Source organism: Ostrinia furnacalis, unplaced genomic scaffold (genome assembly GCF_004193835.3).
Source record: "Ostrinia furnacalis isolate ACB-3 unplaced genomic scaffold, ASM419383v2 OfSCF0067, whole genome shotgun sequence".
Taxonomy (NCBI): Eukaryota; Metazoa; Arthropoda; class Insecta; order Lepidoptera; family Crambidae; genus Ostrinia; species Ostrinia furnacalis.
The window spans coordinates 559,571-576,379 of NW_021130306.1; the positions used below are offsets into that span (position 1 = coordinate 559,571).

General features: G+C 38.0%; 2 protein-coding genes across 2 annotated transcripts; both read left to right on the top strand.

Annotated features, from left to right (window-relative positions):
• Positions 1–991: 991 nt before the first annotated feature.
• Positions 992–3,375, top strand: LOC114364116 (E3 ubiquitin-protein ligase RNF181). Its single transcript, XM_028320153.1, has 4 exons — positions 992–1,191; positions 1,320–1,506; positions 2,100–2,274; positions 3,090–3,375. The coding sequence occupies exons 2-4, from the start codon at positions 1,373–1,375 to the stop codon at positions 3,222–3,224; spliced, it is 444 nt and encodes a 147-aa protein (XP_028175954.1). The 5' UTR covers positions 992–1,191; positions 1,320–1,372; the 3' UTR covers positions 3,225–3,375.
• Positions 3,297–15,010, top strand: LOC114362807 (uncharacterized). The gene is made up of 23 exons (XM_028318378.1): positions 3,297–3,314; positions 4,719–4,848; positions 5,211–5,322; positions 5,397–5,456; positions 6,027–6,219; positions 6,430–6,530; positions 6,601–6,693; positions 6,803–6,838; positions 6,918–6,956; positions 7,043–7,090; positions 7,185–7,314; positions 7,445–7,583; positions 7,655–7,781; positions 7,888–8,121; positions 8,201–9,125; positions 9,202–9,360; positions 9,603–9,729; positions 10,186–10,322; positions 10,769–10,795; positions 11,374–11,538; positions 12,263–12,709; positions 12,871–13,136; positions 13,282–15,010. The coding sequence occupies exons 1-23, from the start codon at positions 3,297–3,299 to the stop codon at positions 15,008–15,010; spliced, it is 5,442 nt and encodes a 1,813-aa protein (XP_028174179.1).
• Positions 15,011–16,809: the final 1,799 nt, after the last annotated feature.

A 16,809-nucleotide genomic window follows, 5' to 3' on the forward strand; every position in this document is an offset into this window, starting at 1 on the left:
TAGGATTTTAAACAACAAGCATTAGAGCTATGTAAAACCTAAAGTGCAAATAAGTTTTATATTTACCATAATATTATGCTTGAGTTCTTTAATGTAATTTTTGTGTTATAGGTTCTCATATCGAACAATATTCGATGGAGAAGAAATAATGATAACACCATAACTATACTCAGTGCTCAAGAACTAAAAGANTGATGACTGAAAAGTACAAAAGATGAACTTAATGCGTACCTACAGTGGAGCATTCACCTCCACTCAACTATGGGTCAAGCAGAAACTTATGTAGCCAATGCCGAATCAATGACTGCTCATTTGTCTTGTCTCAGTACCAAATAAATAACTAAGTGAGTGCCTGCGCTGCGTTGTTTTTAGTCGATCAAACAGAAATAGTAGGTTCTACATTTTCCTAAATAACAGTACATTCATCAGGACCAATTTTATTGCAAGGCAGATCCTGAAATTCAGTTCTGTGGGGAAAATTGTTGCATTTGAGCAGTAGAAAAAACCTTTTTATGGGGAAAATTGTTGCATTTGAGCAGTAGAAAACAACATTGTGTTTATTTCACGCTTTTTTTTTTGTTGTACAACACTGACATTAGGGCCAAATGAGTTATACCCAGAGCTGTAAAATGCTTTTAAAAAAGCGTTTGCATTTGATGTCTAGGGATGTGACAAAAAATATTTCAGAAAATAGACTAACGATTTGAGAAAAAAAAACTATTTATTTTTATGGAGTTACACTAGAACACACTAGAAGATGACTAAGTAAATTGTTAGACAGTGTAACAAAAATCAAGTTTCTACAGAATGGTATTTNCGGTATTTTTATTTTAACAGAATATTATTATAATTTTGTGCATTTTATTATTATTTGGAAGAATGTGTAGAAAATATTGATACACAAGGTGATATGAGTAAAATATTTTATTTTGTACATCCCTACATACAGCTGTCTCATGTCAATGTCACCATGTTGTATTGTCAAAGTTGTCAAACTTGTGAGAAATGTCAGAATTTGTTGTGATGATGAGTGGTGGTTTTTTGATGATGAAATTTTAATTAATTACGATTAAAATAACAAATAACTTTTTGCTGCATCTTCAATACCTCTTATCAGCATCTAATAATCGTTTTAAATGTATCAGGATAATCTGCAAATAATCTATATCTTGAATTTTTATTAAAAACTGGGTAAGTTAAAACTAAGTTTTTACTAGGTAGGAATTAACTTTTTTGATTTACTACTTACCTAGTTTCAAACACATTCTTGAGCTCTCAGTGATTTTTTTTAAAGTTCTAAACTAACTAATTAATTTCAGGTTTCAACAAACATAGTGCACTAGATTGCATTAAAAAAGTTGTTTGAGAAGCAATGGCTGGCTATTTTGAAGAAATGGGATGGCGTGAATTACAAGATGGGGAACAACCAAACCACCTCCTTCATATGGCACGGTTTATGCTTGACATTGGATTGCATGAAGATGGATTCAGTGGTCAATGGCCGAGTTAAGTTTAAATTATTTTTCTGTATTGCAGTTTGTTAAACAGATAATAATATTTAAGTCTTCATGACGGTTAATTTCGTCTTGTAATCATTAAATTGAAAAAGTATTTTAACTATGATCACAGTAAAATGTGGAGTGTCCTTCATTGTTATTTTGTGTTATTAAGGTACAAATACTTACCTAAATTGGTATGGTATTAACAGTTTTTGTCCTATAATACTCTGAGTAACAATAACAAGTATTTTATAAAAAATCAAAATCAAAAATATTTATTCAGTTTAGACCACAAGTGGCACTTATGAACATAGCAGTTTATACTGTGTCTATTTACACACATTTATAAACAGGGGTAGTTGTCGGTTAGAAGATGATTGTTAAAAGTGAGTTCAAGGGTGTAGATTAAAAGAGGTTTGTGTCCAGCAGAAGACAACCCTGAATTGTATAGTATACAGCACATGAGAGTATAATTTTTATTTGCAAAATAGCACCTATTACAAAGTTATAAGATGTGTTTTCAGTGTTTACCCTTATGTGTCGTCTTCTGTACACTGACAAAAGTTATCTTATGTAACTAATCTGTTATTTCCTCTACAGATTACCACCACCAGCTTCCAAAGAAGTAGTGAAGAACCTACCAGAAAAAACTATTGAAACTAGTGATGAGAGCTGCACAATTTGCTTGAAAACATTCTTTGTTGGTGAGAAAGCGACAACAATGCCTTGCAATCACCAGTTCCACAATAAATGTATCCTGGTGTGGTTAAACAAGGTAATATATTCAGTACATTCTTACAGTATTTGTTTATCTACCTACCCTAATATTATAAAGAGGAAAACTTTGTTTGTTTCGTTGTAATGAATAGGCTCAAAAACTACTGGACCGTTTTTAAAAATTCTTTCACCATTCGAAAGCTACATTATCCACGAGTAACATAGGCTAAATTTTATTTTAGAAAAAAATAGGGTTCCGTAAAATATGTAGATAATGTAGTCCACGCGCGCGAAGCCGCGGGCGGAAAGCTAGTATGTAGTATAGTTACAGTAATTGTAAGTCTTGCCATCATTCAAGGCTGACTAACATTAACACCTTCATAACATTTGGCAAATACAGGCTGATTCTTTGATAGATGCTCAAAGAAAAACAGAGGTGGAATTGTGTAAAGCAATCGTTATCATTTGACAGTTCATATCGTACGATTATTCTGTCAAACGCTTTGTTTAACTGACTTTATCGTACGTTATGAACTGTCAAATGATTACGATTGCTTTTCACAATTCCACCCCAGGTTCACATTCTCAAAAAATAATTGATATCCCTAAATTCAATTACTTATTGCTGATGACAATTTATAAGGATGTTTTTTTTTTATTTGTACTTGGTTTTCCTAAGAGAAGTTGTTGTATTTGATTACCTGCAAAATAATCATCCTGTATAGTTTATGTAATGATGAAAAAAATAGCAGATTTATTATGATAACTAATAGCACTATTACTAAACATAATCACTTGACTAATATTTACTTTAATAATATTTTAAGTGTATAATTAAAACAATAACAAAAATCTCAACCACCACCTTTTCAGACCAACTCTTGCCCATTCTGCCGGCATGAGTTACCCACCGATGATGAAGGTTATGAAGCATTTAAGAAGGAAAAGAAACGTGCAGTGCAGCGTGAACAAGAATTAGACATTCTTCACAATTCCATGTTCAGTTAATTCCAATTTCTTCTACTTTATTCATTACATACTAAAGTATAATTTCGTGTATTCTGGTGTACCTGCGGTATAATGGTTTTAGTATTCAATGTAAATAATTTACTTATGAGTAATATAATAGTTTTTATGTAAATACATGGGTGGTAATACATTGTAAACTTTTATTCATCTAACTGTAATGTAAGGCTGAGTTGCATCACCTTATCTTAAACTGTTACTTTAACTTTAACCGATGTTTTTGTATGGAGTTTCACAGACTTGACGTTTGTTATAGCTAAAGTAAGATGGTGCAACCCAGTTTACGCTAACTATCCTTTACATCTAGCATGATGCAATTTTTCTGAAATGCAAACTTTAACGTTTTGTTATGTAAACCTAAACACATTGATATTTTAAGTCTTTCAAAGTTGGGGAAGTTGTTAAATCGTACTACATCTCGTATGGTCATTCTGATACTAAAAGCTTGTAAAGAGCCATTGCACTGGCAGCATCACATATTTGAAAATACCTCTAGTACCTATAATGTTGTGTAAATATTCTATTTACTTTTTGATGATGATGATGAACTATTCAAGGTCAGCGCATATAGAGGCGGGAAGCGCGGGAAAGCGGTCGCGATCCGGGACGATATTTTTTTGTAATGTTCTAGATTGTATAAATAAATAAATAAATGTATCCTTAGACATTTTACACTGCGCTTCTAGTCCCAAACTAAGCAAAGCTTGTACTATGGGTACGTCTAGACAACGGATATAAACATACTTAAACACTTTTTTTTTGTAAATACATACTTATTATACATAGAAAACACCCAGTCCAATACAAACAAATATGTTCATGCACACAAATGTTTGTACTGTGCGGGAATCGAACCCGCTACCTCCGGAATAGTAGTCCGTTCCGAACCACTACACCAAACGGCCGACAAAAATATTAATTGTATAAAATCAGTCACATAGAAAGCAGACGCCTAGTAGCACCTCCCGCCGCAATATGCGTCTAGCGTTTTGCGCGGGATCGCTATAGCCTTGATCACACGTACCGAGTAAACGGGCGAGACAGTAAAATGTCTCGGTCGAGACAGTTGGGTGAGCGAGTCACATACTCGAGAGCTCGGCCGAGCACTCGGCGTAATATTCATACACACCCAGTACTCGGCCGAGAGCATTGTCTCGCCCGTTTGCTCGGTACGTGTGATCAAGGCATAATATGGGATCGCTTTCCCGCCCTTCCCGCCTTGTGTGAGAAAGTCAGCGACTTTCAACACGACCTCCTCGATTTATGACAGCTCAAATTTGGAATACAACATCAAGTGCCAAAGTTGACAAAAAATGTTGCATTATTGACATTTTACGCATACTTACCAAGTAGACAAAATTGTTTGTAAAAAATATAGAAACATGATAAATATTGCAAAATAATACATAAAAATGGATAAGAAAAAAGCGTAAGCATTGCTATACTGTAGTATTTTTCATCAGGTATTGTTATTAGATTGTTTTTAACACTAGACTTTTTAGGCCATGCCGCTGTCCACCGCGGTTGCGGAAGATGTGTAAAGTGAAAAACACCGACTGCAAGGATGTCTCAGAAATCGTAGAAGCTCTCACGTATGAGGCCGAAAGTAAGACTTAGAATTTGCCTGTAACTTGTATACTACATTATTATAAGCTAAAGAGAGGTAAGCGAAACTAACGCACGTATTTACAAACATTACTATGAGGTCTTACAGTGCGCGTGGACGCACAGAGTGACACAAGAACCAATCAGAGCTTTATTCAACGCTGTGCGTTCGATTTGCTGCTTTACTTAAGCAAGCATCGTTTGTGAATACGGGCGCATAAGTGCTAGAACTATCCGAAAAATAGTAGTTCCGTTTACCGTATACTTGGAAAAAGTAGTTTAACCAAATACCTATGGCGGCTCACGAGTTCTTTCACAGCCTGTAGAAAATTGCATTGTGTAAACTTAACATGCTCCATCTAGGTGGCAGAAAAGTTAAAAAGTCATCTAAACCGCCCAAGTTCAAAACTAAACCGTTCACACCGAGGCATTATAAGGATACGTGTGTGCCTATGGTTCCCTCTATGCACACGAGGTGAGTGAAGAAAAAATAGAATTAAATTTATGTTTGGACATACCTACCTCATTAATAACTGTTTGTAATTTCAGATTGCGCTACATTGGCCACTGTCCCGTCGAACCACATCGAGCATCAGGTCCTAGATCAAGGTAAGACTGCTGACATGATAAAAAATAATTCTTAAATGATTAATCACCATTTTGGTTACCCGGATTGTACGTCGTAGAACTAAGTAGATTTCCTTAGCTTTAAATTTTTTTTCCTGGCTAAATTACATACTTACAACCCGTTTGAGTTAACTGCGCACCTGGCGGGCGTGACGTCACATCGACGCTCTGTACGGCTAGCACGAAAAACTTTCGAGTTCGAATCGCTTGCGTATTCGAATCGCCATCAAAATATTTAGTACGAAATCTATAACTGCGCCCTTGTGAACGTGTCGTAAAGTGAACTTAATATGAGAAATGGTTGCACGAAACTTATTTTGAGAATCAAAATTGTCGCGTTATCGTTTAATTCAAAGATTGNGAAGGTTGAGTATCGAGTTTTGTCGAATACGCAAACGTTTCGAAGACGAAAGTTGTTCATGCTAGAGGTACTGGTACAGACGGGGCCAACGCGGGCGGGGAGGTGTTCGGGAGAGATCGCATGGTACTATACTATGAAATTAAAAAAAAAATAGAAACGTATGATTTGATATCCTTTTCGTTACATTGCAGTAAAGCCTACGACAAGTATGACTTTGAAACGGCTTCAGAAGATACGACGAGCGGTATCTTGAGGACGGGGAGAGCAAAGAGGGACAAGTATAAAAAGAAAGTCACGTATTTCGATCTGCTGCCTGGGGATATTATGCTACCCACACCTGTTCCTGTCATAAAGCATTCGCCATCAGACAAGTCTATTTTAAATGTAAGTCTTTCAAAATGTTATTTTAGTAAAGGTCTTTGCGATCAATATTCGCCACCATGATCTAATATACAGCTAGCGCCATATTTTGTTAGCAAAAGAAACTTAACTCCTGGGAGTTGTAGTGGCCAGATATAATTTGTTCATATTGCCGATTCAGATGTCGTGTGAAATCAATATAATTTACTAATTAATGAATAACTAAAACCGTAGGTACCTAGTCCTAAGATCAGCGGTGAAGTGATTCAAGCCCGTAGGGCCAGCGTCAAACCAGCAGACATGGTTCCACCCGTACCGCCAAAAGCTGCAGACCAGTAAGAGTTTACTTATCTTAAATCGTCAAAATAAATTAAGTATAGAATAAAACCTACCTTTGTTTTTCAGATTATTCAAGCCGCACAGCGGTATCGTTATCAACAGAGACAAAGATTTTGTCCCTGATGTAGTTCACGTGCCAGGCCCCAACAAATTGCCAGGGTATGTATGTTTTACTTATCTTTTAAAAATATGTCTTTCTCCGGCTCGAAGGACCAAATATTTGAGTTTTAGACTAAGATTTTTTACAATTATTGTCTTAATATTTCAGAGGCAAAAAGAAAAGGAAACCATGCCATAAAGGAGGGTAAGATAAGGACACCATTTAGAAGATTTTTATTTACTTTAATTTACATAAAAATAGAGATAACTGATTTTATTTACAGTGTGTGCCTCAGAAAAACATGCACAAGGAAGAAATGTCGGTGAGTACTTTTATAACTGCAAGTAATGTAGCATTAATAACAAAATCGCAAGGGTATCACAAAATTATTTTTTATTATTTTTACAGAAAATATGCAGCGATGAGGCAGCGACAGATGTCTCGAAGAATGAAAAGGTATACTAAATACGTTTGCCTATTTTTATTCTGAAAACAAAAAAGATCAATTTATGTCAGTACGTTTTAATTTTTCTTACTTTTCTTCTAACAGCTCTCACTCAGATGTACCTTTCACTACACTCGGAGTCACAGACGGAAAACCCCGAGCCAGGGGAACCCAAAAACACCTTAAAGACGACGACTCTATTTGTGGTCTGGATGAAATACCCAGGCCTGAACATGTGAGTACCAATAACTAAAGGTTTTTTACCAGCACCCAGTCTGTAAAAAAAACCAAAGGGCAAAGATAAAATCTCCTTTTCCAAGATCTAACTAAGTCTGTATTTAACTGGTGTTTACTTTTAATTTCAGGTGCAAATACCAGCTAATCTGAAGCGTGGGACACTGCAAACGCATTCCCTCACAGTGATACCCTGCACCAAAGAGAGGAGACCAGATATCCACTATGGAATCCTCACCGGCTCTTTCAACATGTACGATGCTAAATTCGGTAAGTCTTCTTTAGTCCATTATAATGAACCTATTTTTCCTCCCCACTTCTTATACTTGACTTATTTATAGGAGGAAGATCTCGAGGCAGACAAGCGTTAACCATGAGCGTTATGGCGTATTGCTTGGCTTTCCACTACCATCCAAAGCAATGGACAATGAAGCTCGTTGATAATTTGGTTGACGCTGGCGACCAATGGTTAGCACTTACCAACATTATTATGTCTGGTCAAAACTTCTTTCGTTTCCACTAAGATGTTGAAGATGTTATGTTGCCTAATACTGCGGTCTATGAAAAATTCCAGGTATTTACAATGTCTAGATAAAGTTCACGATCATTCCGCTGTACAAGGAATGTGTGAAGTTTTACCATTTGGGAAGAAGCAGACTCTAGTTTTGAACGGGAAAAAAATGCAAGTGTTATTAGGAGAACCGGATTTCGTTGGCTATACCATGTCTTTAGACCCTACCGTTTATAACTTATGTAGGGGTTTGAAGGCTTTCTTCAAGGACAATCGAGCTGGCGTCTTGTTGACCAGGTATTCTTAATCTAAACTAATTAATTCAGGTTTACAGTATTGATTTAGTTTGCCAGATTACTAATTTGATGTTACTTAGGGTACTGAAAGTTGTGATATGGAAGGACAAAGTATGCTACTACATTTTCGACCCAGCCGGAAGAGACTCGAGAGCATATTCCAATTTTACCAATGGTTGTGCTGCACTGGTTAATGTCAAAGATTTGGATTCGGTATGCGAAGTGTTACTAGCTCGTAGCGTAGTTGAAGATCAAAAATTCGTGCTAGCAACTGTAAAAGTTCTGAAAATGGTGGATGAAAAATGTGACGAAGATTTGGAATCTGATAAAGAGCTTACACAAGCAGAAAAAGCAATGATGGGCTACAGAATTCTAAACGAAAACTGTGCCATTGTCAATGCAAACATGCATTTAGGTGATCGATGTTTCGAAGATGCGAAATACAGACAAGCTTTGACCATAGCCGTTGCTGCAATGACTTATGCCAAAATATCGCCACCAAATACTTGGTTTACGAAGACACTGGACAAAATTTTACGTCTGGGCAACAAACTTTACGTAGATTGTGCACATCCCAAAGTCATGATTGATTTGACGATAGACAACATCCCCAACGAAATTTCTATCGGACCATACGCGTGTGAGATAATCATATACAGAGAGAGGGTGAAAGGTCAGTTGTTTACGACCAAAGAATGCTTGCTAAACATTAGGACAGGCTTAGAAGAATTTTTCAGCCACGAATATAACAGTGGTATACTGGATTTCAATAACTATGCTGTGGCTGTGTGGCGGCAGAAAGACATGTTTTACTTGTTCGATCCCTACCCTCGTACAAACGATGGGCTGAGATCGGTGAAGACGGGGAGAGCTTGTTGCTTGATGCTTTTAAACGCTGACACAATGGCCACCGTCTTCACCAAAAACTGGGACTACCTACCAGCTACGACGCAGTTCTACATCCATGCTTTTAAAGTGTTGAAGCTAAAGAAAAAAGAGCCGAAGGTATCTAGCGAGATATCCATTTACGATGATTTGAATTGAAGTTCTTTGTGTAACTAATGTAATAAAAATCTTACAGACGCAAATAGTGTGTACATTGAGTGACGATAATCTACCCGGCGCGAAGGGGAAAGTGAAAAGGAAAGTGTTGCCAATGAGTCAAGCTCAGGGCGATGGCGGAGAGTTATTCCATGATGTCTTGCCGATGGATGATTATGACGAAAAGCCTCTTGGGGTAGTGTATTTAGTATTTAAGCCTTGTTCAAATATGCGCGATAACTGCGCAGTTTCTAGGTGGTTCTCTTGGCGAGACATTGAGACGGTAACCGTGCCGTTACGATTTCATGAAAATGTAAGGAGAATAGCCCAGCAACCACGCGTTTATCACTGTGTCTGAACCAGTTCTTGAAGTTGTTAGATAAAATAACGTATGGTAAACTTGTGTATTATGCTAACGCTGATTTTTACGTATCTGTGTAGGCCCATGTGGATGAAGAGCAAATGGGTGACATCGTCTCCTTAGTAGACAGCATACAAGAAGATTATCTGCCTCCGATTCCTCTAAGATACAAGAATATGGCACCAGAACCATTAGAGCCGAAAGTCGGTAAGAAAATTACACGAACATAATAATACGAGAAGTACTTAAATTATTTTCTGCAAATAGACTTTTACAAAGCGCTTTTACGACAGCCAAATTAGCGGGGTTATTCCGAAAATCGTTATCCGTAGTTTTGAATGTTAACATCCCTCTCACGCAAAGAGATGTCAGCATGAGTGACGCCAGCGACCTTGACAGGTAGACTCGAAACTACACAAAATAAAAAGCGTTTCGGTCGGAGTAGCCTTGCAATTTTAAGGTATATAGCACACTTATCAACCCGGAAAAGGATCATCACCGTATAGCTTTTCGCCGCTCGGACGGATAAGTAAGTGTGCGTTGCAGTACGGAGTTTTATACAAAGAATACTGACCGTTTGCGACGGTTACGATCCGTTTCCGAGTAGACAAGTGTGTTTCGTCCTTAAAGTGTCTACGCTTCTAAGCTAATACTTGTGTGCAGTCAATTTGGACTCGCCGACGGTGTCGGTGACCCAAGTGGTGCCTCCTTGGCCGAAGCCGCGAGATAAGACCAACGAACCTCCTGAACCTGATCCAGACCCTGAACCCACTCCTCCGCCCACACCACCTCCACCTGTGGTATGAAAAGAAGTATAATATTAGTTAGATGGCTATTGGAAACTTTAAACTAACTTAGTTATTTATTAGACTGTTTATAGAAATATGTACAACCCGATCGAGGTAACTGCGCATCTCGCTGGATTGTGACTCTCCCTTACACTTACCCGCAGGGCCTGATCTACCATATGGCTTTTTGGGCTTCAGCCCAGGGCCCCATGAATTCAAGGGGCCCCAGCTAAGTCAAGTCAACGTCAAAAATAGACGATAATGCGAAAGAGTATAGTAAGAGGGCCCTTAAGTAGGTAAGTAGTATTAGCACTGGGCTCCCTATACTCACGGGCCGGACTGTTTATAAAAATATGTATGTCCCAATCTCTTATGCGACATCATTGTGTCCAGAATGCTGACTACATTTGCACGCTGTGTTTTGAATTCTAACGACCGTTGTTCTATTGTTTTTGCAGATACCAGAAGGTGGGCTACCAGAAGAGGTAATTAGTGTTTTTATTTAGAAAGTTATGTAGTTGATAAATTGTAACGTCATTGGATAGTGTCCAGCTGGGCTAGGAAGCGTGCCATGATATAATCTTATCGATGACCTTAGACGTCAAATTGTATGGGGTTATCGCGTAAAATCGATAAAATAGAGCGATAACCGCTTATCGCCGCGCGCACCCTAGGCTTACAGGTAAAGTCCCATACAGCGAAACTCAAGTTGCAAGTAATATTGATTTATTGCGTAGAAAATACAACCTTGTTTGCACACACAAGCTGGTGGGGAAAAAAGCAAGTCAAAAAGTACCATAGAGCATAGGCGTCGTCTTGGTGTTGTCATTGTTATTTAAGTCGCCCGCGACTTCGTACGCGTGGACCCCGTTTTACCCCCTTAGGGGTTGAAAATCTCGCCATAAAAACAAGATCTTCAACGAACATTAAAAAAAAAGAATTGGTAAAATCAGTGCAGGCGTTGTTGAGTTAGGTATGCGCTTACCGACACATTTTGCGATAAATTTTTATACTATAGATTTACTAGTCATTGAAATTATATTGAGATTCTTTGTAAAAACAGGAAGAAGCAGCAGAAGAAGAGGAAGACGAAGAAACAATGAAGAGGAAGAAAGAAGAAGAGGCTCAAAGAAAGGCTGAGGAGGAAGAAGCTCGTAGAAAGGCAGAGGAGCTACCGCCGCCGCTGCCGCCGCCGCCGCCGTCACCGCAGCCCGAGCCCGAAGTACCCGTGAGTTAAAAAAATGGATTGTAGATCGTTTCATCCAAGAAGATGCACCCCACCATTAGATAAGACAATGAAGAGGAAGAAAGAAGAAGATAGGCGCAAAGAAAAGCTCTTAGGAAGGTGGAGGAGCTGCTGCCGCCGCCGCCCGAGCCCGAAGTACCCGTGAGTTAAAAATAAACTGGATTTATAGATCGTTTCATCCACGAAGATGCACCCCACCATTAGATAAGACAATGAAGAGGAAGAAAGAAGAAGATAGGCGCAAAGAAAAGCTGAGGAGGAAGAGGCTCGGAGGAAAGCGGAAGAGCTGCCCTCGCCGCAGACCGAAATACCCGTGAGTTAAAAAAATATAGGTGGTGGTAGGATAGTCCACTAACTAGCATTGGTCCTCCTGATCTCTCGTCTGGTCTCTGAGAGTTCACCTGTACCAGAAACACGAAAACATATATTTCTCGTTATGGTATAGTAATCGTTTTAGCTGTATGAAAAACAAAGGTGCCGCACTGTTGTAAAAATTGGTACCTCCTGAGGCCTTGGTCACACGATCAATCGCCAAGTGTTTGATTGATAGGAGCCTTCTTATGTTCTCTTTCTCTTATCTTTTGGGATGTTATATTTTTTATGAGCCGCCATAGTGTTGTGCAAATGGGTTACCCAAGCTTTTGTAAAAATGAGTTAACCATATGTTGAAAATTATTGTAATTTACACAACTGTTTCATTCCTCAGCTCGCTGCACCTATTCAAGTAATTGAAGATGAAGTACAAACAGTACAACCAGTGAATGTAGATCGCCGGATTCTTCTCACAGAAGACGCAAGATACAGGTTCAAATTGAGACAGTTACGGAAAAAGTCGACGCCACCTCTAACAGAGGACCAAGTCGAAATGTCTCCCTCCCAAGAACTAGCTCAGCCCAGCAATTTCAAGAACTTGCCTGACAATACGCAAATTATCAGAGGCACATCAGGAATATCTGATCAAGGCGGGCTGGAAATTCTGCCCTTCGCTTCAATCATGGCCATCGTGACGTCATACAAATACTCCATAAACACGTGGACCCCAGGGATAGTCAATTTCGTGGTCGACACCGCTAATAAGTTATACAACAATAAACAAGAGAAGTTCCAGCTTGCGCCTGCGCATATTATTCCTAAGATTGCTATAGGACATCAGGTAATTTCATTTATATTATTCGGACATTGTAGCTTGTTAATTTTGATTCGATGACGTCATATCATAACTTGCTTCACAGCTTGAAAAGAGTGATAGGACTTTGTGTTATGTACAATCTCTGTATGTTATTTTTGGGTAAACGTTCTCACTTCATTTCACAGGCCTACCATGCCAATATCGACGTGGTGGGGGAAGGAGCCACTTGGCAATTGGAAGACGTACTGACTCGCAAGTACTTTGTAAAGTACGACAGAGGCATGATAACAACGACCAACTACAGCTGCGCGTTTTTCAAGAGATCCGGATTGTACTACCTATTCGATGGCAGTAACTGCAATGCTATGGGAATAAGACTTGAGGAAAAAGCGAAGACTAAGGGAAAAGCGTGCATGCTACGATTCCATAATCTACATGACCTTGTGAGCAGGTAAATTGAGTGTTATTTTCTTTTACTTACATTATTTTGTATCTTCGAAAATTCTAAAATGAGACCCATTTATGTTTGTGAATTCAATTAACTATACGTCTGCGTCACTATAAAAGAGATTAATAATTAAAATTTTACTTTACAGAGTTCTATATAACAAGGACGGAAAAACAGAAGACCAGCAATTCATATTAAGCCGAATTTTGGTTCGTCGACTCCTAACAGAAGCTCGTCAGAAGTTGCCAGAGGATTACGACTTCGCGACCGGCCGACCGAAATCCGCTAAATCGAAACCGACCTTCGTCACTCCGCCTAAAGGAGATAAAAAGAGCTCCATAGAAGCGTCAGACCCCAAAAGCCAAACTATCGTTGGATATCAGCAGGTTGCAGGTGGATACAGGATTGAAGGAACCACTTCACTTACAGATAGAAAAGCGAGCAGTGACGTCAAATCATGCCACTTCGTCAGCCTAATGGCAATGTTAATGGCCGCGATGCATCCCATCAGAACGTGGGACCATGTCATGGTAGACACCTGCATAGAGAAAGGACTCGAAATACACGAAAAAGCAACAAACCTAAACGTATGTGAAAAGAGAGTAATCAAAAACGTTATATTGGATGGCAAGTTTATCAACATAAACATTAAAAAGATAACTGTAGTGAACGAAAACCCGGAAAAGAGACTTGAACAATATTTGAAGGCTGTATTGAGACGACTTCGGTATGTGATCATAAGATTTCCACCGTGCAGTTTGGTGATTTGTCAAACTGAGGGATATTATCATCTCTTTGATCCGTATGCATCAGCCGCGCCGGAGGAACCAAAAAAAGAAGGTGAAGCTAAAAAGAAAGACGCGGAACCGAAAAGAAAAGCGAACCCAGTCGCTTCGTGGACATTGTATCGATCAATGGACGCTTTAATACAGCGAATAAAAAAAATCGTGCCGGGATGCCCCGGGACAACTGATAACCCAGAATTCTATACATTTGAGTTAACATCTGTCAAGACAGCTCCGAGACACTCTGCGATGAACTACCGACTGAGTCCACTATTCAGACCGGATGATAACCCTAACTTGCCTTATTTGAAACGAAGGAAAATCCGCCCGATTGTTGACGAAAAGATGTATTGGTTGAATATCGAAACTATTCCATGGTCGCGAATGAATCCATTCAATGATTTAGGATTTGAGCGAAAGACACCACGAGCAATGTGGAAAGACTGGGATATCGAATTTCCTGGGGATCTTTACTCATTATGGGGTTCGGTGCATCCTTTGGATTCTAAGTTCGACGCGAAACACCGCGGAAAACAATACCTTGCTACCAGTGTTGTAGCGATAGTGATGACGCAAGCTTGCGACCTGAGTGCGTGGACCGGTAGTTTCTTGGATGGAATAGTGGAATCAGGTGACAAATACCACAAAAAATGTTCCGACAAAGTCGGCTCATCCCCTAACCATGAAATAGCCATAGAAGATCTGGATACTAAATTTGACGACATGTTTCCATATTCATTTTCCGTCAAATTTGAGAAAGTTATATTTGGGTTTGTGTACAATATTTTACCGGACCGTTTTAATTTGAGTAAAGCTCTAGTTTATTTCTTTGAAAAGCACAATCTGGGTATACTGACAAGTCCGACGAAAAATGTAGCCTTTGGGAAATATAAAGGATCTTATTTCATGTTTGATTGTCAGAGTCATGGGGCTCCGGTATTTTGTCCCGGGCAAGGAGCAGCATACATGCTAAAGTGTGAGAGTTTGAACAGGCTTATCTATTGCATTACTCTAACTTTGAATATTAGGCGACACGGACAACAATTCCATTTGTTTAATGTAAATGTTACCTTAACGGAAAAAGCTAAATAAATTGTTATACTATGTATGTCTTAGTTATTTTTAGTTTCTATTTACTTTAGTTATTTTTAGGCCTGTATTGACGGTCGGCCGTCCCTCTTTCTTATACTCTCGAAAACGTAACTTTCATAAAATCAATATCGAAAATGTATCTCCAAAACCGATTGTACCTAGGTAGGTACTTTAAACTAATTCTCGAAAACTATCTATCAATAAATCTAAACTTCCAGCACCAAAGTTATTGAAAACTATCGATCTAACTATCAATCGAAAAGTAAGGTTGCAGTTTTTTATTAGTATCACAGAATAATAATAAGTACCTATTAGTATGTACTAACCTATGTACTTGGATTTTTGAGACAAAGGTTTTTCAAGAATTTCAAGAGTTACATGCTAGGTTTTCGAGAGTCAGGTCGGGTTTACAACAGAAGGCAGACAAGAAAGAAGAACGGTCATCTGTGACCCAGACCCGACAGAAACGAGACATACCTCAGTTTTTTTGTCATGTCTTAATTAGTTAAATTATATATTTTTTATATTCGAAATCTATGTATAACACCAAAACATTACCCTTTGTTTATGTTCAGGCGTTATACAAAAACTAATAAATGCCTACTTATTTATCACCAAAATTGGTAAATGTATGTACCTAAATGTCTATTACAGCTGCTATGGAATGTATCTAGGTGACCTGGAGATACAGCCGGATTATACAGGGTGGAAACGATAAGTGATCTCACTCGATTATTTCTAAACTATACAAGATATCGAAAAACCAGTTACTGATTCTGAAAGTGCTTCACGAGCTCTTACAAATGGTACCAAATAATAGGTTACAGATTATGGAAGCTGGTAACATAGAATTTTTGGATTTTGTAACTTCTCGTTTCCACCCTGTATAATCCGGCTGTATCTCCAGGTCAGCTAGATACATTCCATAGCAGCTGTAATAGTCATTTAGATACATACATACATTTACCAATTTTGGTGATAATTTTTGTATAACGCCTGAACAAAAACAAAGGGTAATATTTTGGTGTTATACATATATTTCGAATATAAAAAATATACAGGGTGTTAGATAAATGGGTATATGAGCCGACAATAGCCCATGTTAACATGGGCATATAAATGGTATGGTGAAGTCAGAAATTTGATATCATCATTATAATTTTTTAAATTTTCATACAAAATAAATTTTATTAAATCCGATTTGTATACAAATTAAAATAATTAAAATGAAGATNTTAAGCTTTCTTAAGAAATTCACTTTTGTATTACGTAATGCAACATTAAGCTATGTTATCACCAAGTGTCGCACTTCGGAAATCTTCGGAACATTGTCATTTTGGACTTTAAAATAAAAAAAATAAAAAATTTAAATAAAAAATTAACATAGCTTATATGTTGCATTACGTAATACAAAAGTCAATTTCTTAAGAAAGCTTAAGAATAACGAATAAAATAAAAATAAATGTTGAGCTCCATACAAAAAAAAAGGAAATTGTCAATAACTTATTAAATAATAACTTTATCAAGAAACGTTACATGACATAAAATATTCCTTTTTGGTAAAGGAACACATTGGCGTAGTTATTTTTTACAAAATTAGGCACTTGATTTTTGAGCGACGCTAAGTCTATGAAGCTCTAATATCAGCCCACCGTGCGGCAGTCCCTCTTTTTCCAAGTCTCGAAAAACTTTTTTTTATAAATATTACTCGCCGCTGCGGGCGACGGGTTATGTGAGTCTCTCCCCTCCAGGGGAACGAGCCTACTACCTACTCTAAAATCCACCAGTGTCCTTATAGA

Excerpts from the sequence above, each read along its gene's own strand:
- LOC114364116 (XM_028320153.1), top strand. The coding sequence starts at position 1,373 with ATGGCTGGCTATTTTGAAGAAATGGGATGGCGTGAATTACAAGATGGG. Across the intron at positions 1,507-2,099 it reads TTCAGTGGTCAATGGCCGAG|ATTACCACCACCAGCTTCCA; the intron begins TTAAGTTTAAAT and ends TTTCCTCTACAG. Across the intron at positions 2,275-3,089 it reads TCCTGGTGTGGTTAAACAAG|ACCAACTCTTGCCCATTCTG; the intron begins GTAATATATTCA and ends CCACCTTTTCAG.
- LOC114362807 (XM_028318378.1), top strand. Across the intron at positions 5,457-6,026 it reads GCATCAGGTCCTAGATCAAG|TAAAGCCTACGACAAGTATG; the intron begins GTAAGACTGCTG and ends GTTACATTGCAG. Across the intron at positions 9,730-10,185 it reads ACCATTAGAGCCGAAAGTCG|TCAATTTGGACTCGCCGACG; the intron begins GTAAGAAAATTA and ends ACTTGTGTGCAG.